This window comes from Numenius arquata, chromosome 11, assembly GCF_964106895.1.
Source record: "Numenius arquata chromosome 11, bNumArq3.hap1.1, whole genome shotgun sequence".
In the NCBI taxonomy this organism is placed as follows: domain Eukaryota; kingdom Metazoa; phylum Chordata; class Aves; order Charadriiformes; family Scolopacidae; genus Numenius; species Numenius arquata.
The window spans coordinates 20,629,282-20,653,004 of NC_133586.1; the positions used below are offsets into that span (position 1 = coordinate 20,629,282).

Genomic DNA, 23,723 nt, shown 5'->3' on the forward strand with positions numbered 1-23,723 from the left:
AATAAACATGGTTCTTTGTGTTCAGAGACAAGCAAGAAAGCACGTGTACCCTCGATAAGGGAACAAACAGACCTTTAAACCAACAGACAGGCCTAAAATGTTCAACTACCAGAAACTTACAGGAGTAGAATAAATATCTGCTGGCCAAATACTTTCACAGAAACTGAAATAACGAATTGTTTTAGTAAATTATAAAAAAAATTAAAAAAAAAATAATAAATTAAATTACTGAACAAAATTGTCAGGCAGAAATGGAGCAACCGCCTCTGCTGAGTCTAATAACGTTAGGGGACAAAGTATATTCATCGCTACAGGCCTTGCGAAACAGAGATAAATTATTTTATAGATAATCAAACTCTGTTATTACTTTTTTACATGGTTTATTTTGGGAGTGATGCAGTGATGTTGGAGAGTAGCATCAAGTTAATTAGCATCTCTTGTATTCTTGGGTATATGAGACAAAGTTAGCACATCACCTTTTGTGAGTCACAGATCTTTTAATTTCTATTATACTTTTCAAAAGTTTCCTTCTCTTTCTGCAGAGAAATTCTTTAGTTTTCTGTAACACATGAACACTTCCTTAAGCTAGAAGTTCAGGAAAATGTATCTGATTGAATGTAACATGGCTATTGTGACCTACTAGTGAACCTGCAATACAAACTCAAAATTTCAGGTCCTGTTTCTAGTAATTTCTAAAATCTTTTAGGATATCCAGTGTAATGCAAATATTTTAAAAATATGCTTTAAGTTCCCTAAAATAAATATACCTTGAAAAAATTACACTTAATGCAATAAAACTCCTTAATTTCTCCCTTTCTCAGCAGTTTATACAGGACAGTTCACAACTGCGTAAGTGACTAAAAAAGAGGAGCAGATTACCTGGGGATTTTCCTGGGAATCTGAGGTGGTGATGAATGGCTCGCTATTTTCTGTTCAGAGCTCTCCAGAGACTTTTCCTGCGTTTCTTCTTTGTCTTTGGCCAGCGCATCGGCAATAGCAGACTCCGCTGCACTCTTGTGATCAGCCTTTAGTTCGGGTTGGGCCGGTTCACATCTATACATGAAAACAATCGATGGCTTCTCGCTGGAGTCTGACTTTGCCTCACTGAACCAGTGGTGACGTTGAACTGGCGGAGGGGGGAGCATATGGATAACAGTTCCATCAAGACCCACCAATTTTCCTTTCTCTCTTTCTTTCTCTTTGTCTTCCTCATCGTCAGTTTTTCTACGGCGGAAGAAGCTCTTAAACGATATCCAGCGTTTGGGTTTCGCATCAGCAGCTCGGCGACCTTCCGAATGAAGGATGGACTCGGCCTCCGTCGACCTGGTAGGACTGTTTGGCTTGGTCCAATTGCTGAAATGTCTTTGCAACAAGTTACTCGCATGATAGGGTGAAGAAGTGGACCGTGGAGGAGGAAACGGCGGTGCTTGCTCTGTTTTGGGACTTGTGGTATTTAGGATAGCTCTCACTGGCTTTGGGGAGTGAGTGGCAACTGGCTGTGAAAGTGAATCCTTTTGCATTTTAATGGCAGCGTTTTCCACTGTCTTGGATGACTCTATTTCAGACTGTGACGTAAACAGAGATTTGGGTCGTACCAGGGTGTTCTTAGTAGCATCTGCATCTGGGGGTAAGGAATACAGTTCTTCTACACTACAAGACTTGGGTCCGGACTGAGGCGTTTCTGGAGGAGACTGCGGAGGCTGGATGGAAGCCACAATCTGTGAAAGCACCGTGCTTGCATTCTCTCTGCCGCCGCTGCTGCCAACAGAAGCCTCTGGTGTTACGTCTATTTTTGCTGCAGGCTCTTGTGTTGTCTTTTGAACTCTTGATGGGGAGCTGTGGTCAGAACTATGACTTCTCTGCGGTGATATCTGACTTTTACTGAGACAGCTATTAAACTCTTGGACCTTTTGAGCCACGGAGCCCAGCCTGCATTCAGAGCTATTGGTCACCCCCTTCGCTTGGGGAAGTTCAGTGGGTTTACTTCCTATGGCTTCAGTCATTTTGCTTTCTGTTTCTATTTCTTCATAGGTGTGGCTTATGACACTAGTAGTTTTATCTTTGATGGACAGCTCTCCACTGGTCCCGAGAAAACTTTTATAGATAGCCAGGTTATCATATGCATTTGGATTGATTACGATAGGAACTTTAATAGCATTTTTGGAACTCTTAGCATAAGTGGGCTCATCATGAATGATAATGGGAAAAGGCGGCATGCCAGCATTATTGTAGCTGTTGAATTTTATCTCTGATAAATTAGGAGACTTAACTGGGATAGTTTTTGAAGAAATGTTTGTAGCTGTAGGTGAAGTAGGAGCTGACTTGTGGCTTGTCTTCCTGGGAGGAACAGAAGGTCCTGAGCTGTTAGCAATTAACTCCACCTTAGGTATCTTCTGTCTTGGACTAGTACTAGAAGTCCACACTTCTTGATATCTGATTGCACTGGATTTTTTCAGATTAGCATTGACTCGTAGAGGTGATGCTGCAGAGGATGTACTAGGTGTGCCTGGAGTTACTGGTGAGCTTGGGGTAGATGATGTATTTTTGGTTTCTGAGGTTTCAGTCTGATTCTCCTTACATTCATTGGTCATGGCGGCTGATACATCTACTATGGTATATGGCTTACAAACTGGTTGTTCCATATTCACCACCCTGTACGGCTTAGCTTGCTCTTCCACAGGCACCAAATTTATAGTTACAGATGGCCCAGCAGCATCTGAAGAACTTTTATTCTCTTGCTTATCAGTCTGCACAGCAATTTTGCCATCCTTCTCTTCCAGTCGAAGCGCAAGGACTGCCTTGTGAGTTTCTAGACTTTTCGAAACGTTTCTGGGAGCTTTTGACACATCCTTCACTTGTTGATTATCACAAAGACTTTCATATTCTGGTTCAATCAATTTGAGGTCCTGAGGAGTACCAGGAGATAACGCTCCATTACAGAGCTTCTGAGAAGAACTGCTGGTTGTTCCAGAACGAGACTCTTCTGTCAAAGAAGAATCAGGAGACGTAGAATCAGAAGATACCATGCTCTGCATGCTCTCTTGCCCATAAAAAATCACAGTCTCTTCCCCGTAACCATTTAAAATTTCATCATAACTGTCATCATAATCTACTGCACAGATCCGCTGGAGAGACTTGTTTCTAAGGGGCACAGTGTTCCATTTTTTGTCAACACAGAACTGAACAGGAGACAGGGTGTTAGCTCTAAAATTAGCAAAGCGAGGTTGGCCCCTCATACGAATTTCCATTGCTAGCAACTCTTCATCACTTTCATCCCAGCTCTCGTGCTCTTCTTGCATGCTGCCAAAAAACGTGTCATCCTCACTCTCATCGCCGCTAGAGAACTCTGGGTAACAGAAACGTCCACCTTCGTTACTTATTACTTCAGTGCTTCCACTCAGAATAACGTGCTTATTGTGTGAATCCTTCATTCCACCCATCATGCAGCTTGGAGGGATCTTTCTTTCTAACGATCTTTTGTAACAAGTATTTATTCTTCCCAAGAAGGTTTCTCTTGAGTTCGTTTCATTTCCAGTTAGCTGAGGTGTGGTATCCAAACCCGCAATCTCCTTCAAAACTTCTGTCAGTCCATTATTATTGTTATTTGGTATCTTACCTACACCCTCATTGTTGCCATACGGCCTATGAACTTGGCTATAACCTTCAATTTCATCCTCGTTATTATTGTTGTTCAGTGGTTTTTTGTTCAGGACAGCTTTGTTTCGGTTCCAACCTGCAGGCACTGACTTATTCTCACAATGATCCTGTGTGCTCATTTCGCCACATACACCCTGCCCATCCACTACCATCATGGTGGGTTTCACAGCTATCGTGGGTTTCTTTGCCACAGGCGGTCGGAAATTCCCTGTGTTTCTCCCGCGATGGCTGTTACTTTGGTTTGCATTGGGTTTCAGATTTCCATGCGAAAGGGGCTTTTTTTCAGATACGGGGGGTAACTGATGCAAGCTTTTGGGCTTGAAGCAGTTCTTACATTCACCAGGTTTCCAGACGTGTTCAGTGAAAGTGTTGCAAGCAGACATTTTCCCAGAGCTTTGTGCTGTGCTGTTCAGTGCATGGTAAGAATTTCATCCATATGTTTCCACTTGGTTCACTTAGGATGGCTACTGTTCTGAGCAGTGATCATTCTGAAACACAAAAGAGAATGAGAGTAAGAAAAATCGGGGGAAAAATCAGGTTGATCGTTATGCTTACGTTTTCTCCACTGTGAACAACTCGGAATAAGCAAATAGCCTTTTGCTGATGTCATAGCTCTTTTTACATAAATTTACAGAACTATGTAACTGAAATGCAAAAAAAGTTGCAAATATCGGTCTTCTCATACATAAAGAATTAAAACTTTGGCAGCTAGGCCCTGCGCTGCTGAAAGCAGAGAAAGAGAGAAGTGGCAGTGACTGAGAATTTAGAATAGTTCTCTCCTCTAGTTCAGGACCAGTGACCTTTCATTTTGACCAATAAAACAAACACTAGGAAGAGGATATAAAACCAAAGACCAGCGCACATTGCTTTCAACATAACTACTTAAACTCTCTTAAATGCAATTGAGATCATTTGTTTTAGCTTCGAATGTGAACGAGCTAAGCTTAAGCGACAAAATTTGTTCAAGCAATTCCAAACTCTGCCCTTCTAGCACTTTTTTCATCAGAGTCAAATTCTAAGTGGAGAGGCTGGGCTGCAATCTTGGAAAAGTCAGATAAAAATGCTGGTGAAACCTTTCTAGAAAAGTCCCTGTTCCTTCTCCTTTAGCTTACAATAGCGGCAATAAACCATTCCTATATCCTCCAAACAACACTATGGATTTTTAGTCCCTGATTTGTTTCACATGTAGCTTCTCTACCTAACTCCCCCAGAAATAACAACTGAAAAAGAATTGAAAATCTCTTTCAAAGAGAATCTCTTTATTTCCTGAAACGATCAGCCTTAAGTCAAAACCAAACATGAATCTGCTGTGCTTTATAGTTACTGGAGTATCCAGGATTTGAGAGTTTAATGAATTAATGCCTGAAGATTTTAAGCCTTCTAAGCCAAATCCACAACTCTGGTCTCCTTGTCACTGTTGCATAACTCAAATTATTGGAGACATTTTACTGAGGGTGAAAGAATCTGTGTGTCCACTGCTACTTCTGTAAACACAGGCATTGAAAATCAGTAATTTTATATTCTTGCAGGCTTCGGGTGAAAATATACTTGCTGTTCACATAGGTACACTGAAAGAGTATTAATAAACTCACTCAGTTAAAGCTGCAGCTCCTATTGAGCCCGTGGTTAGGAACTCAGCAGCAGGATGGCTGTGCTGGAATTCACCACGGGCACAACTGGTTTTCATCAATGTAGCAAACAATAGAAACCATTAGTAAAACTGACACTTGTCTGAATTTGTCAGTCTCCTCACGTACGGCTCGGTGTTTTGGCACAGGGCTGTCCTACGCTGGAAAACTCCACTATAGCAGTCCTGTTCCAACACCAGATGGGGCTGAAGTCTAACTCTATTAGACTATCTTCAGACACATCCGTGCTGTACCAGGGCTATCATATTTCATATGCTGACTAAATATGTTTCCAGACAAAGCCTTTTGCCAAAAAGTCAGTGCCAAAAGCTTTCTCTGTATGACGTCAGAGAGAGAAAATCTGCCAGATAGAGAGATTTGCCCGAACTTTCAGCCTTTGCTTCATATATACAGAGTAAAATGCCTTTGTATTTTTTTGTTCTTTGCCAAGATTTGTTGCTTCAACGCTTTGCAAGCTCATATATTATACGCAGAAAAATTAAATTAAGAAGTAATTCTACTAAAATCAGAGTGAGAGAGAGAGAAGGTGTGTGTGCACACATACTACAATTTTATACTCTGGTTAGCTACTTCTTTTCATGTATTTAACAAATAAAAGGAGTAAAGTTACACTAATGGGAATCTAAACTAAATGTTTTCTTGGAAAATGTATTTCTCCATTACATAAAACCTCTGAACAAACAATTTAAACAAAAGATAAGTGCATATGTGTGTGGTTTTTAAGATTTAACTGGGTGATATTATTTCTCTGAAATTGTGTAAACTGCACTTGCTCTAGAATCCTATCACAAAGCAGACAGCTTTATGGCCTTCCAGGCTAAGCATCTGCTGCTCTTAACACTGGGGTAGAAATGAGAAAGCCCTCTATTGCACACCTTCCTAGGACTCCGTTTTTTTACCACTGGCTGTACTCACTCCCATTTGCTCAGATACACTGATACTGATCAGGTTTCCTCTGACCCAAATGAGCGCTATGAATTTGAACTACAGGAAACTTAGCAGGACCACAACGCAACGCGCTCCAGTCGGAGTGAAAACTACGGCATGGTCATAGCTCTGCGCAAACATACATCCCACCTCCCAGGAGTATCACCTGCAGCAATTCAGCTTAAAAAGAAAATATATGTTAACATATCTGTGTAAATGCAGACACGTAACTTGTACACAGAAAAATACATAAAACACGTAAAAACATTCTAAAGATTTTTTTTCTCTTCAGCACCTAGTGGAAATGGTTTAATCATGACCACGCTCTCTAACATGATTTTTTCACACAGTCTCTGAAGCGGATGAGCCACTGACTTCTCAGGTTTGTAAACTACAGCTGGGTTTCCAATGGGCTTCGGCACATGCAGGATGAGCGGTTCCTGTGCCGTGCTGGTACAGCTGCAGGCAGGGGCAGAGAGAGGAAATACGCACCTTCAGATGAGAGGAAATGTATCTTAAGAAAACAACCCAAAGAATCCCAATGTTGTCTTATTTTCATACTTTTAAATTAGAAGCACCTCTGTGCTATTACAGACGAAATTCATAGTGACCTTAATATGTCTAAACAAGTATTTACATTCTAAAAAAAATAAAAATTCAGGCAGTTTCTTAATTTCTATCCAACTAAAAGTAATTTTTTGATGTGTCTCTCTCCCTTTAAAGAAAATATATTTACTGTTTCAATTACAGATTCCCTATTATGAGTGATAATTATATGGGAGTGACTATGAGGGATAAGAGAAATTATCTTCTTTCAGTGTTAAAAAATGTAAAATATTCTTCACATGTTCAGGCTATTGCTTCCATGCTGTTAACAGCAGCTACATCTTGGCAGGGGGCAGCAGAGTCCATTGAAGGTCCAATGAAAAAGCACACAAATACAACAAGAAAAAAATACCCTGATATCGTTCATTTCTAGATTCTTACCCTACTCTCCGAAACAAAGAAGGCCAACAAGAGATCCAGGCAGTCACGCATCAGATCTCTTAAGCTGCTCTAATGATCGGGTATCTCCTTCTGTAACTTCCCCGCTTCCATGACGGTCCATGTAACTGCTAAGGAAGGGGAATGTGTGCTCTGCAGAGCTCCTGGTCTTCTGAAATGAGCAGTGCCGATGACAGAACTTACTTGAAGATACTGAATTGCCACAAAATCAAGGCAAGAACAACCTCAGACATTAAATACAAACCAGCATTAGGCTTCTAAAGAAAGCACTAACAGTAAATATGTAATATCAACATTGTGCATTTCATCCCTCTATCTCAAAGCCTTTTACGTGAGTTGATAAACAGAACTATTCACGATTTATACACGGAAACACCGCAGTGCGGTGACGCTAAGGAACTAAAATTCACCAAGTGAGTCAGTGACAGGAACAAGTACAGACAGACAAGTTCTGCTCCTAATGTGGTGTTGCAGCCAGCAGATCGTGATACTCCATTCACTAAATGCTTGAGTCAGCACAGACAGTTTATCAGCTTTAAAGGCCAAATCACTCTTTGTGTAAATGAGAATAATGCTCCTCATTTCAGCAGATACACAACTGCACACCGGAGGGCTCAGTCTGGCTCTGTTAAATTAATATCAAACAAACAGAAAGGTGAAAGTGTATTTCACTTTCCAGGTCAGAGGGAGAAGATGACAGACTGAGAGTTGCAGTGCAGAGATGAATAATCAGCAGAGATAACCTCATGTCAGGAAACTGAACCTTGCATAGAAATGCAGAAGTATTTTTATGGCTCTTATTTGTGGACATCATCTTTGTTGAGCACAAAGATAGTAATAAACATGCATTTCAGGCATTTTGCCTTTGTTCTAAGTAATTTCAGGCTGGCGGGTCTCCCTTAGATGCATGTTGGCTGAATCACAATGAAGGCCTTCTCCAGTAATACTTTATACTAACATAATCCAATTAAAAGGAACTTAATTGGTGTGCAACATTCCCTACAATTTCAACATTTTAAAAATGAATAGTCTCAGTAAGTACCAGATGGTGACACGCACTAATTAATCAGGCCTGCTCAATGAATGAGCATATTAAAATGAATGCACCTATTAGACATGTGTTTTCAATGCTGTATGCTGCAAAAAAACTCCCCTTAAATGACTGCCTGCTGTATTACTGAGCAATACCCACAAGTGTGCATTTCCTCATCTGTAACTGTAACACTATCACTCTTTGATCTCCTCTTAGCTCACCAGATACTTGGTACAGATTTCCTGTTGTGTGTCCCCCTCCAGGGAACAGGCATTTAGCTTTAGCATTGCTATCCGTGAAAACGGGCCTGCAGTTTTTATGCTGCAGCACAAATTGCATTGATCAGCCTTCTTATCTTAATTGCTACTGAACAGCCCACGAACCTCTCGCCATTGACAGGCACCTCCTCAGACTGCAAAACTCCCCAGTGGGAATCCAGCCTAGGTGTGCTATACAGGAGTGCCCAAGCACCACAAAACCGCTACGGCTTTGGGGTTTGGTCTGAAGCGCTTATGGGGAGCTGGACAGTCACCCATCATCATAAACAACAGCGCGAGTCCGTCAGAGCAAGAGTAAAGTGGTAATCATCCTTTGCCAGGATCTGATTTCTGCCTCTTTTAAACTTTAATATAATTGTAAACATTTTTTAAGAGACTTTTTGGAAGAACTGAAATGCTCCACGTTGCCTCACATGTACGGTCCTGCTTGGCTGGCAATGGGCTGTAGAAAGGCTCCATCTCCCAGAGAGTGTCGAGACTTACCGTCTCAGGACTACAGATAACTAGGACCAAAACCAAATGTCACATGTTCTAATTAGGGTTTTTTTATCCTTCACACCATAAAAAAAAACGGTCTTCTTAAATTTTACATCATTTGTCCAACTTCAAAGGAAAGCAAAACCCCAAGTGAAGTGAACCGCAACATCTGTTGGATACACGAAACACAACGCAGAGAGAAGAGCTTCACAGGCAGGGAATCACGGTCCCAGTTTGAAGGCATGTTGAGAAACACACTTGTTAACATTCAGTACCTGGAAGCACTGCGCTTTGAATAATCTTGCTGCAGTTATTAATGACATGTAAATCAAGCAAGAGAAAACAAACAAAAAAGGAAAAAAAAAAAAAAAAAGGAAAGATGCCGTATCGTACCACAGCAGAATTGTGAAATAAAAGCTAAAGTGTCAATATTAAAAAATGTGAGTAGCTCGCTCACAGAGCTCGCAGCACTTCACAAAGGTAAATGAGTGTTTTATAATATAGATTTTTGTGGAGAGGAACAGTGACTCACAATTTGGTGAAAGATGAAGAAACAGACTGTGACTTTTAAGTGTGATGCCCTATTCAGTCACAGCACTTACTTCCCATGAGGTATGCTGGGAAAAAAATGGGAAATTAAATAGTGACAAATGGCATTATGGACTACCACAATTTTATTCCCAAAGTGGACTAATATTCACCAAATATTGGATCATTGTTGTAACAGGCCAGAACTGTGACTGTGGCAGATAGAACAGATGGAAATTTCCATAAATGCCAGACATTATCCTTTCTGTTAAAAAAAGAGAAGTTCTATCTTTTCACAGATAGATTTTCTTTCTTCCTTCCAGTCAGAACTGGAAGTCGGAACTCGGTGCCCTGGTAACTGTCCAAGGCCATCAAACGACAGCTCTGCGGAGAACGCAGTGAATCTGCAGTGGATAGCTGGGAGGCAATGACCTAGACTAAAAAGTTGACAACTTTAGAACCACTCTTCAGCACCGTGGCACTACGCTACAGAAGGGGTACGATGGATGGAGAGGACGACTGAATCACATCTCCCTGAGGTAGAACAGGGAGAACGAAGGAGAAAAACAACCCCTAGTTGCAAACTTGCTGCAAGAGAGTGTGAAACAATCAGCAAAACAACTTCTATTTCCGGTTTTCACCTCCCACGCTATATTTTCCCTCGTTTAAAAAGAGTTTAAATTATATAGATATTTCATAAAACTAAGTGAGTGAATGTTTTTTCTACCTAAACCCTGTAAGAATAAAACATGATAGAATAACCAATGAACAGGAGCAAAAACCTGCCTAGGGCTAGACAATCTGTAATGCTTCAGAGGAAAACAGGCATTTCTTTACAATTTACCTAACCCAAGCAGATAATGCCACAGAGCAGGGAAAAGGCAAGAAATATCCCCAGGATCTGCCCAGGTAATCTGATTAGATTCTGCATCATCACATTGAGAACACAAAAAACAATAATAAGGACAAGCTCTCATCTCACATTTGGTGTTGAGGCCCAGTAGATCAGCCAAGGCATGTATTTAAATACAAACTCTTCTGAGTTCCAATAACAAGAAAAGATTCTTAACTGCAGAAAACTATTAAAAAAATATATACATTTTCTTTTTGGAAAAAATCATCATGTCACATTAATAAAGCTTAAATTTATAATGACCATTCAGACATATATATGATATCATAATGATTATAGAATCATAGAATGATTAGAGTTGGAAGGGACCATAAAGACCATCGAGTTCCAACCCCCCTGCCATGGGCAGGGACACCTCCCACCAGACCAGGTTGCTCCAAGCCCCACCCAACCTGGCCTTGAACACCTCCAGGGATGGGGCATCCACAGCTTCTCTGGGCAACCTGGGCCAGGGTCTCGCCACCCTCACAGCAAAGAATTTCATCCTAATATCTCATCTCAATCTCCCCTCTTTCAATTAAAACCATTACCCCTCAGCCTGTCGCTACAGTCCCTGATCAAGAGTCCCTCCCCATCTCTCCTGTAGCCCCCTTCAGATATTGGAAGGCCGTTATAAGGTCTCCCCGGAGCCTTCTCTTCTCCAGGCTGAACAACCCCAGCTCTCTCAGTCTGTCCTCACAGGAGAGGTGCTCCAGCCCTCTGATCACCTTTGTGGCCCTTTGCTGGACCCGTTCCAACAGGTCCCTGTCCTTCCTGTGCTGAGGACTCCAAAGCTGGACACGGTACTGTATGATAATTCAGACAATGCTGCACAGTATATTCTTTAGGGATACTTTTTACTTGCACAGAAAATTACTTTTCATTTTTTACTTATTTAAAAGGAAAACGCATAAGATAAGTCAGACTTATAAATAGCTTGTTTACCTTGCTTCCTAAAAAGGGCTGTGTACAACATTCCAAGACCTAGCAGCAAATTAAGGGCAAGCGCATCAGCTGACAGGAACAAGCATGATAATGATAATTAAAAAAAAATATATCCTCAATTTCAGTGCATTTAAATTTGTCCCAACTCTGTTTAGCAAAATTACGAAAATTAAGCCCTTCACAGCACATTAAAAGTGCACCAGTACGACTATACCTTGACCAATCTAATTATCTTCAACTTACCTTTCCTGGGCTCCCTTGAAATCCTGCCCTTTGATCTTTTTTGCCTGTTATTTAAGCACATGAAAACATCTAGAAGAATAACCTTTACTAAACCTCTCCAGAATGTATTCACAATAAACAACAATGGAATACCTGGAAAACATTACACTGCTCCTACAGTTACAAAACCCGGTAATGGCTGTGGTTATCCTTCTGCTGAGCACAGCTTGAAGAGTGAAAACACTGTGTATCATCACTGTATTATTGAATCCATCAATTCTGCAACTTCAATTTACTTAAAACTCTCTCCCTTGGACTACTCCAACCTCTGGCTCCAAAGAGCTTTAGCCTGAACCCCTGATGCAGCAAAACCCGCAGTTGCCAAAACTGTATCAATTTCAGGTTTGCAAAGTAACTTGTGGACAGAAAATACAAAATAGCATTAGAAAGGATGTGAAAGATCTTAGTAAAAAGCAGCCAAAGAAACCCCAGTAGCATCAGGAGCAGAAAACTTCTGAGAGAGTGGACTGCAGGCGGTGTGAGAAGTCAGCTCTAATGCAGAAGATAACACACTGCAGAGAAGCCAGATGATCACTCTCCATCAGTCTCGACCCCCTCCCCAAGATCCTTATGAGTTATTAACGACTTGAGAGTGTTAAGTTAGAAAATAAACCACTGTCAGCCATTGTAAGAGACGAGATATTAAAAATAACTGATAAATTAAGAGCAACAGCACAGCAGGGATGGATGGTGTAAAGCCAAGAACTTGAGAACCAGGTGGCCGAGCTACACATAAAATTATGTGGCCCCTTCTCATGGGAGCCAGAACAGTGAGGAGCTAAGCACACCATGAATGGGACGTGTTTTTGTCATCATCAAAATGGACAAAAGAGAAATGGCGCAATTTTATTTGAAGTTTTTCAGAAGTTGTCACAAATGACTAACTGCAGGACATGCAAATAGTGCAACAGAATACGCAAGGCAACCAGCAGATTACACGCTTTCGGTGTAACAAAATCAATGACATGATTTACTGAATATTCCGTTCAGTTCTATTTATGACATCGCAGGAAGAAACGCAGCATAAAACAACCACAAAAATATTTTAAGGGATGAAAAGCTTTCCATATTAAGTGAAACAAAAAGATTAGGATAGTTTAGTTCAGAATTGAGACAAATGAAATGATATGATATTAAGTGATCCATCACATAAAGAAGATAGACTGGGTGTTCCCATTCAGTGTCTGTCTCAAAAAAAAAAAATAAATAAAAGAGCAAAAACCCAATGCAGCATTATTTAAATCAGTAAAAAGAAAATGAGTCCATATAAAATGCTTCCTGCAACAAGCTGACTGAGGCCAGGAGGTCAGCTGGATTCAGAAGACAATTAGACATTTATACATAGGAGGAGACACTGGCACTGGGGTGGTGGGGTAAATCCAAACCTTCCCATTTCAGTGCTTCAACAGAGCATTAACTATTTGAGTTGAGAAGAAAGTTCACTCATTACCAGATTATTCCTTCATTGTCCCTGTAGAGGGTTTGGGCAGCGGGAAGGCCAGGGATGCTGCTGGGGTCGGGGTGGGACGGCAGTCAGCGCTGTTTCACCCCCACACGCTCCCTGGCACCACGTGGTGTGCCAGGTCCCTACCTCCTGACATCCTGCTCCTCTTGTCAGTCTCCTCACAGATCCCCTTCACCCGCTTCACCACATCTGAGGCACCGAAGAACCACGGAATACAAGTCATTGTCTTAAAGATTCCTGGTCTACACTCTTCTATCCAACCTGCACTATGGATCCCTTCCACCTCTCCATGGCACATCCCTTTTGGTTAGGATTTCACCTACATAAGCCTTCCTTTGGCAATGCTCTTGTCAAAATTCATCTTTTTGATAACAACATGATTCAGTTTTTTCCTTTTTATGAGATCCTACTCTTTACTTTCAGTGGTTTTAGTTTAATACAGCAAAATAACTAGATGATGAAATAATACCAACATCCCATTATCTCCTCTTCTCTTCTCCCACACTCTGTTTTGTCACTCGTGTGCCAGGTTTATATCTCAGCCCTGAAAACATTCGTTGTGTTCATTTCTAATTTTTATGACTACACAGTCATGTTTGATATTGGGCAACTGGGACCTCAGGCTATAAACTGCTTGGGCCAAGTGACTGTTACACTGGCACATCTTGCAACCATCCACACAAATCCATGGCAGTGCATGAGATGGTGGTAATGACAAAGGAAAGGAAGCCAGATGGAAGTCTTAGAAAAGATCAGTACTGGTTGAATGTTGTCATGCAACAAGACAGAAAAATCAGGATAAGATGACAAAGAAATCATATAAAACGGGGTGTGTGTGTGTGTGTGTATTTTTCTCTACAACTAATCTAAACAATTTAACTTTGGAAGTCACATATGTTACTAGCTTATTGTGGAAAATATAGATTCATAGAATTGTCCAGGTTGGAAGGGACCTTTAAGATCATCGAGTCCAACCATCAAGCTAACTCTGATAAAAACCATCACTAAACCATGTCTCTAAGCACTATGTCAACCCATCTTTTAAATACCTCCAGGGATGGTGCCTCAACCCCTTCCCTGGGCAGCCCATTCCAAAGCTTAATGACCCTTTCAGTATAAAAATTTTTCCTAATATCCAATCTGAACCTCCCCTGGTGCAACTTGAGGCCATTTCCCCTTGTCCCATCGCCTGTGACTTGGGAGAAGAGACCGACCCCCCCCTGGCTACACCCTCCTTTCAGGGAGTTGTAGAGAGCGAGAAGGTCTCCCCCCAGCCTCCTTTTCATATAAATAAAAATAAGTCACATACTGCTATCTCATTCGCTACTTGGCGGAGCAAGTGCCTAGCCAGGATTTGAATCTTTGTAAAAACTCCTTCAGTTTCCCGTTCCACAGCACCCACCCCCTCCCACCGTCTCGCACTTGGTGCCATCATTTTGCCTTGTTCCTTGCATCTACGATCAAAGGCAGACATTCTAATTTAAGGATCTCTTTGATAATCTTAAGAAACTAGCTACAGGTAATTTTTTGGCCATCAAAACTATTTCCAGCAGCTTGTTCTCACTCAAACTACTCTTCTAATTAGTATGTCATTTATTCATCCCAATATGCTACTTTACCAGGCATGATAAATGCAAGAAATTTTAATCTGCAGTCATCAGCCACAGCAATGAAATGAGTGATGAGCTCTGAGGCAGAATGTTAAAGATATTATTGTTTACTAGTGTTGAAGTTAAAACGAAAACAAGAATGACACTTTACAAGAGGTATTCTTAGGTACGCCCTATGCTTTGCCTGCAATCCATCCCCAGAAAACCGGAAGCCACCACTGATGAGAATGCTATTAGGGATAAAAAGCACCATCAGAGGTGAAGTCTTACTCAGGAGAGGAATTAGCAGATACTGAAATTGCACGCTTTTAGCATTCATAAGAAACAACAATTTACTTTTTTACTTATTCAGATCAAGTCCAACCATCAACCTAACACTAACAAAACCATCACTAAACCACGTCGCTAAAACACCACGTCTCCCCGTCTTTTGAATACCTCCAGGGATGGCGAAGTCTTTGTGCTCTTTAGCCTGATTATCAAGTTAGCAATATCACAGCCCCTGCAAAATCTTCCCAGTCCACAACACACCAGTGTTCCAGGCACCTTGGGAGGGACTCCGTGATGCAGCTGTATCCCTCCATGGTGACAGAAAAGGACTAACAGCGCAACACAGGGCATCTAACAGTCAGTATCATCTTTTTAGGCTACCAAAAAACCATGATGTAGGGCAGGGAACAAACAAACAAACTAGGAATTTATTTAAGCCCACAAGATCTGATTCCGTACTTAAAAATAATCCATACATGGAGGAGGTATGCAGTGAAGGCATCATTAAATATAATCAATCAAGGACAGAATCAGAAAGGAAATGTAACGTAAATACTGTATTAGTTTTTATCTTTACATCCAATGTCTGTTTTTTGCAGCTAGGAAATTTGCTCTGTTTACTTCATTAAGAGAGGAAATAGCCTTTATTTTCAAATATAGATGTTTAAACCCATCAGGTATGTAAACCACTGTAATTTTTGCCCCAGTGCTGTAAGACAATGAAAGGGAAAGAAGGAATCTCTTACTGTGTCTGAGAAAGCTGACTTCAGGCAGGCAAACCCTCCCCTAAGAACCAGGCTGCTCCGTGGGCAGCGGGAGCATCCAGCTGCATCTGGCCACTTAAAAACCAGAGGTGACTCCTCACAGAGAGCAAGAGCACCCAGAGTCCAGCCTGGGGCACCCCGCCATCGCTCCCCTCCTCTCAGCCCAGGGTCCCCACGAAGCTCTTCCTTCCACCTACGAAGAGCCATGCTGTCAGAGTGCTCAGATACTAATTAAGAGGCTGCTGATCATACTTGAAAATAACTAGCTTGAAACCCAGCCAGTGCTCATTCCTGGGTCAGGACACAGTATGAAACAACAGAACTGGAGCACTGTAAACAAGCTCTAGCAAAGGAAAGAGAAAGAAAATCAACACGAATGATTGTTTTCAGAAATAGTTCTCTTAAATTCTTTCTTTAGTTCTTCTTTACAGATATAAATGTTTTCCTAGAGGAGTTGATTGCCAAACGTAAATTTTGCTACTTGTGCTTGGCAGAATCCTAAAAATACAAAGCTTTATCTACCCAGAAAAAAACACAATGTGAATTTTCTAGTCTTGTACCGCTAAGATGACTCAATACTAATCTACAGGGAGCTGAAGGTAAAAGCAGAATCACGCTCATCTGAATTCTTTGCCTTTCAAACAAGGTTTTTCTGACAGTGTATTTTGTTAGCAGACAGGACTGCTACGAGTCCACCATCGTGCAGGAAGGGATTTCACAGAAACCACCCTGAACCCAGGGCAATTACATTCTGTCACTGCCAACCCGAGGAAAATACGAAAGGCTGGTACTGCCTGCCCCCTTGGAGGAAGGTTGTATTCACTATGCCATTTTGAACTAAACTTGTTAACAATGCTAAGAAGCTCTCCATCTGATGAGAAAACTGCTTGGGAATCTAAATCCTGCTCCTCCGATGTTGCTTCCCCAGTGGCGTGCATGAGAAGGTGATGTGTTGTACGCCAGGTCTCCCAAGTACGGCCCACAGCAGAGAGTACATGCTCTCTGCAGTCCTTCATCTTGCAATTCATACAGACAAAAAAAATCTGTACGGCAGATTTCAAGGTTATGGGCTTAAATTTGGCTTAATAACACATGGTGGCATATGTTACCGTTCTATAAACAGTATATGGGATCCCAACTGTTAGTCAAATGGTGAATTTCAATGGTAATTGCAACTGCTATCCACCAGTGTTACTCATTCCTTTTGCCTTCAATACTATTGGTTCTTCTTTGCCTTTTTTTTAATAAAAAAAAAAAGAGCAAATTGACCTCTCAAGTCTTCTCTGTAAAGCAAGCTGTTCAAACCTTTAATCACGAGTGACTTCTGTGAATTGTTATTAGCACCCTTGGACTGTTGCTCTGCAAAAGACAACACAGTGTTCCTGGAGCTTCATACCAGTGACAAACACAGTGGAAACAAACCCTTCCTACCCTCGAAACAGATTCCTCCACAATGTGCAGACCAGGCACTGTCCTTTTAAGTGCAGACTGTTATCCAGAATGGGGTGGTCAGGACTTCCACAAGCTGCTGAAGATCTTTGCTTCTCTCAGTGGAGTCAGGCAAACCTGGTCTAAACTCTTCATTCCCCATTTACAATTGCACATAATAAATCCAAATTATTTGCTCAAGCCTTTTTTCGATGTAATTGGCGAGTATCTCTGCTCTCAGATTTCCCGCTTTCCCTATTTCCGTTTTCTTTCAGACTACTTATAAAAAAACCCTTGACTAATTTTACAACAAAGATTAATGCAGAGCATCCCATGCCAACTCAGTAACACCTTCCTACTTAAAATCAGTTTCAGACCTATCGCCAGGCCTAATCCACATAATATATACTGCATTTTTATCATTTTAGTTTCTCAATAACAGTACAGCAACATACAAAATTAAATTAAAGCATACTATATTTATAAGTTAATTTAGCTTCTTGTTAATGTTATACTTGTTAATGAAGTTACCTATTCATAGCTCACTAAATTTCAGCGACTGGAAAAAAAGACATAAAGGCATGAGGAAGAGAGGACAATGAATTAGTGTTTTATTTTAAAGCTATTTTAAAAAGCAAACCTTTTGGTTTGCAGTAGTATCAGGCAGTCATTCAACAGAAAAAACCAGTTTGAGCAATTTGCATAAAGATTCAAGGTTTAATTTTTTGGATTTCCACAGAGATTTGTAGAAATATTTTTTGGTGTAGCTAGAAAATTAATCACTGCTCACTTCACTTTCTGGGGCTGTTTTAAGTACCCCCTGCTCAATTTCTCGTATAACAACCGCTCAGAAAAGTGTCAGCTTTTTTTAAGTCAGCTGTTTTAAAAAGCCTTTTGTTGAAACCAAGTGTGTTAAGACTGATCTCAAAGCCTTAATTTTGATAGAAACTGCAATATGTCAAACTCAATAAAGGCAGCAGAACTACGTTTGGATGCCAGAATGCAGTATGTAAAAATAAAATTATTAAATTACGAAATGTCAATAATAGGATATTTATCAGCTGCTTATGGCCTCTGTACGCAGTTGGAGGACTTGGTCCCCGCGCTGAGAAGCTGAAGCAGCTCTGCTCTGCACCGGGCAGGGTTTCTCGGTACATATTAATACAAGTATTTTTGCTACATAAAATAACTTCCTTACTTTCATACGGTGTTGCAGGGACAAGAAGACTAAAGAGAAGAGCGGAAAGACACAAACCAGCGTTTCTCAGAATACGCAGCTTGGTCTGACCTCCCTCCCTCCCGTTTACACCGGCTGGCGTGGGGAAGCAGGTGCAGCCAGTGACACTGGCATCAGTTCAGTGGGGCTTCTGCTTCGCCCCCCTTGCTGCTGTCCCGCTGCCAGCCCCCTGCGCTCTGCCAAACGCCTTTCAGTACCAACACACTGCACTGCTGTTCCAGCAGAGAATCCTTCCAACTCTGATATAATTCAACATGATGAACAAAAGGATGGTTTCGTAACGCTAATTAGCATTGTGTAGTCAGAAGATAGACTGTAGGCCTGTATCTCTAATGTCCTATGTTAAATTTGTTCTCTAGACATAAAAGACTGGTACATTAACCATGTCTTATTTTCACATTTTTCTTTTCAGAGAAGCCTGGATGAATCGTAATGCACACAGTCTGAAACACTCAGCAGATGATTTCGCTTAAATCTCAAGTAAGACAAATTAGAGGGGATCTTCAATCACCGCTTTGGGACGCGTGGGCGATGTATTACATTTTACAAGTAACAGCATTTGGAAAAATTCAGCTTTCACTCTTCAGCCACTGTACTCTTTTAATTACATGCTAAAACTTGGGAGAAATAAGAACTGGGAAGGAAAAGAGCAGAAGAGAGACTTCACAGAGATAATGAGATGGCTGCTCACTGAAATTAGGCAACATCATCTTTAATGTCTGCAGTGCTGAGCTAAAGGAGGAAAAAAGCCAATTCCTCCTACTGCCCGTGCGTTCCCTCTTAGCGGAGCCGTTTGGTGGTAACTAGTTTTAAGGGAGATGTGAAGCTCTAGCAGCAAGTTCACTACTGGAGTGAGGGTTTTTGTTTTATAGGGTATGATGGAAGGATGAGTTTGAGGCTATGGAAAAGTAATAAAATAAATTCTGCCTCAAGTTTCTGTGAACCTTTACTATTTCAGGATCCGTAGACAAATGAAAGTCTCAAAAGATCTCCAGAATCTCACTGCTTGGTATGCCGATTCATTTCCTGCGCCACAATTTATTTTTACACTCTAAAAATAAAGCATAAAGAAAGAAATTAGGAAAATCTGTCAGATAATTTTTTTCAAGTCCAATTTCCTATCAAAAATGTGATTCAAAAACTCTTGTAGTTACTATTGTCCAAGGATTGTAATTTTTTTAAGCTGTTTGGATGGATTTGATGTTATCCCACAACAGTGTGGACAATACCTTTGTTTTCCTGTAGAAGCAAACATCGGAGTGTTGTGCCCAGCTTCAGCATTACCAGTACTGCTAAACAGCCTCTAACACATCTCGGGTGAGTACGGACTTTCCTGACAGTGGTAACCAAGTTGTGAGTCTCACACGTTCAGGGGTCATACATCAGGTGACCGGCTGAAAAATTTTGCAAATGGAACTAAAGCACAACTGAGAGTATTCTTTTCCTTTTATATTATTATTGCAGTGCATGGGGATAAATGTAATACTGCAAGTAAATGGCTTCATGCTTGTTGACATTGTCTCTTTCGGTTCTCTTTTTCTAATCACAAAAGTGATCCTAAAAATTACTGTGCCCAAAACATTTGCGAAAGAGATTGAAATCACTACCTGAAAGTTAAGCATAGTAGTATTTTAGGCGTTAAAGTCACACAAGTAGCACCTTCTTTAAACCCACACCTGTATAGGTTGTATGTTGTAGTAGCAGAGAAGTGTGTGTTACACATTTATAAACACACACAAAAAGGAAGACATTCACCAGTATGAAATATGGTGGTATATTTCTGAGATCTTCAGATGGAGCTCTACATAAGACATACACGTCACAGGCAGAAAGGCAAAATAAACGTGACTAGATAGAAGACGACTAAAACGGAGAAGATACGATTAAAAAAAAAAAAGAAAAAAGCTATACTTGTAATGAATCCCAGGAAAAATAATTTAGACAGCCAGCATATCCCAGTGAAAGATCTAAACCTACTGAATATGTAAAACATGTCTCTACAGGAACCAGTCTATGGGAATAGACAGCAACAAGGTACTAAACCCGCTGGACACTTCTGGGTACCTGATGCTGCTGAGCCCATGGGGGGGTTCCATGGCTTTGCCCCCAGCCACGGTTCCAGGAGCGGTTCCCACTGTTGCCCTTGCAGTGGGTGTGCTGTACCAGTGCTGACACTGGGAACATTTCACCACTGGGAACGGGCAAAGCAAAATTTTAAGCCCGTGGTGGACATGGGCGGCTATGGCCGCTTGCTGCAGCGCTTCGGCTGGCACAGGTGGCTGAAAGAGGTTCTTTTTTGTGTAGTGTTTACCGAAATACATGCAGCCATGCAGACCTACCCATAAATTACAAAGTTCCAACAAATAACTTCCAACACAGAAAATACAATCCAGCTTTTAAATAAGCACTGCAAATCTTCAATTAATATAGTAACTTTACGGACACGAGCACGTGCAATTTATAGCAATTTATTTATTTTAAAGAGGAGGAGGGGAAAAGTTATAATACATAATGTTAGAAGCAAAGAACTTCCAAACCCAGTTCTAAAATCATCTTCAGCTTTGTTAAATAAACAAACTCTATCTACCCCCCCCCCCCCCTCTTTTTGCCTATTTCTAAAGTCTTTCTTCCTTCTCCTCTCCTTAGACTGCTTATGTGCTTAATCTGATCAAAATTCTTTAAGGATGTCAAGGGCATAAATACTGCTATTAACAGCTACTGGTTTCCATTTGCTTTTTAGCAATGGGTGCATTACATTTTGAAGCGTTATATTCACTATTAGGTATTCACAGAATGCACTATTACCCAGAGACAATATGCAGAGGAAGAAGAAGAGACTAAAACATTTTTTGCATTAGCAGGAGGATCCTCCAAGTGGTTTGCAGTGTGCTCCAGGGCCCTTCCATTGTTCTACAGCACCAGTATTTCAAGCAGAAGACATTTAACTCTGCTTCTTCCAGGACCAAAGTATAATTGCAGGGAATCAGGTATTTATCCAATGCAGGTAACAGATTCCTACCTAGCAATTTTCTGCAACTTAAATGATGCACGAAAAACGTATTCTTATTAAATGTTAAACACAAGAGCTTTAACAGAAAAGTAGGGAACACAGCAATGATCTCTGTGTTTTGTCATCACCAACAACTGAGCCCTACAGCCCCGAGGAGCCTACAGTTCCTCCCAACCTGCCATCAAACTGAGTAAGTGCAGTTTCAAAGAAATTATGGGTGCTTTATTATGTGCATTCAGAAAGAGACAGCCATGAAGCAGTGCCTTGCTAAATGTTATAAAAGTTCTTATAAATATTCATGTGCAGCATTTGTACTCTAAGCATTTAATCATTTCTTCACAAAAAAGGAATGGGGGGAAGGGAAGAGGAAAAAATGACTGTTTCCACAGTTCTAAAGAGTTCAAGGGAACAGAAAAGACAAACTTTTGCACAAGTGCTCTATAAATTAGCACCAAAACCAGAAACTTATAAACAAGAGAATTTTTTCAGGTAGATTTTTTTTTTTTTAATAAACAACATCTGAAGCTCTAAAATAGTTTGCAGTTACCAAACTAATGATTTTTTGATCCTTTGCATTACTTGAATTTGAATTTTTATCATTTGAATTTCTATGTAATTAGATTTCGAAAAACAAGATTGATCTGTTGCTTCTGACATTTGTACAAAGACAGATTTAGTTGCTTGTGCTTCTCTGCATTTTTGAGAACCCCACTGTCAAAGCGGAGCCTAACGTCACCGCACAGATAAATATGGCTGCTTGGCAATGGCAAGGCGTTGTGTGACTCGGAAACTCCATCCCTCCAGACACAGCTGTTGTTGAGCTAAAATAGCAAGACTGAAAATCCTGCCATCGCCCCCTGAAAGCACTGCATTTCTAACTCTATCCTGTAGCGTGCAGCCTCTTGATTAAGCCTCTCTGACTTAAAGTTTATCAATACCACTGCGAATTAATAAAGATTCCTGTAATACATGCTGACAATACAAAAGCCTCTTCGCAAGTGGTTTGTGCACAAAAGAGAACAGATATTGCAAACCAGCTTTGAAATAAAATTATAAACCTCAAATAAAAGCTAAAAGATGTAGAGTAATAACATCTGAACTCAGAAATCCCCGAAGCAGAGACAGCAGTGAGGGACCAGCTGAGACCACCTGCCTTGCTGTGATCCTGCCTCCAAGCCAGACCAAGGGCACGGACTCTCTGCCTCTGCCGTTCCTTTACCTGCCCTTTTGTACCAGGAACATCACTTCCTTCTGACAAACACACGTTGCACTATTGCTTTGGTTGTATCTTTGCGGTATCTGTTCAGATGCTACACTCTGGACATACCTCCCCATTCCAGATGCTACAGCTAGAGGAAAAAAAAAGAGTAATCTAAGGAGATGCTTATTAACGTAGACCCAAGTCCTTCACACATACCTGAGCTGGCAAGCAGGCCTGGTGTTGGCTGAACAGGGTGGTGCAGCACCATTAGCAGCGGCAGAGGCTTATTGCTATGGTACTTCTGGATCGCTCTCGCATCAGTCAAGTCAGATTGCTGTCAGATGTACCTGACTCTGCTCTCAGGTGTATAGGACAAGCCTCAGCGGAGTTATTCCAGGCACACACCATGTTTAGAAATACAAAACAAAATGAAAAGTGATGCTGCCTTTTACTTCCCTTAGGAGAACTGCCTCTTGCAAATGGTTTTATCATTTTCATTATATCCTGTTTGATTTGTTTTACCATCTTGACTGGAACAATAGCTAAGACATAATAGAAAAAGATTTTTCCACAGGCTGGTTCTAATTACATTAAATCTCAAGTGAGATAGGACATTTAAATAAGAAACAGAGTCTGAGATAATAACATACCGAGACACTGGGCTTTTGGAGAGTACCGTTAAGATGATGCATTAAACGTTACACTGTTCTCCAATTGCATTTCAACACCAACGCCATTCCTTCTGTGGCACACGGCTGCAGAGGGGTGAGCAGTTATTGCAGGCAGGGTTCAGCTCTGAACAATTAGGAAGCATTATCCCTCATGCTAGAAGGTAACATAGATCTTTGTGACACAAACTGCAAGCTACATGCTTGAACTTCTGCATGAGATGAGGCAGTTGGGAACCCAAGGGCACCACAGGATTAGGAAACCTCATGAACCCTAATGTAGAGCTGAAGTTTTGAAAAGCTCCTGGATTCTGTTGCAAGTTGTACCTTTAACATTTTGTCATGATAACTGAATTATCATCTTTCAATTGCTGAAAACTGCTGAAATACAAACATG

General features: G+C 40.9%; 1 protein-coding gene across 1 annotated transcript in view; it reads right to left on the reverse strand.

The window, feature by feature from the left end:
- Positions 1-23,723, reverse strand: part of PEAK1 (pseudopodium enriched atypical kinase 1) — a 116,916-nt gene that overhangs the window by 30,661 nt on the left and 62,532 nt on the right. Inside the window, exon 3 of the mRNA XM_074156047.1 lies at positions 880-4,145. Coding sequence (XP_074012148.1) covers positions 880-4,040 — 3,161 coding nt within the window. The 5' untranslated portion in view covers positions 4,041-4,145. The remainder of the gene's footprint in view (positions 1-879; positions 4,146-23,723) is intronic.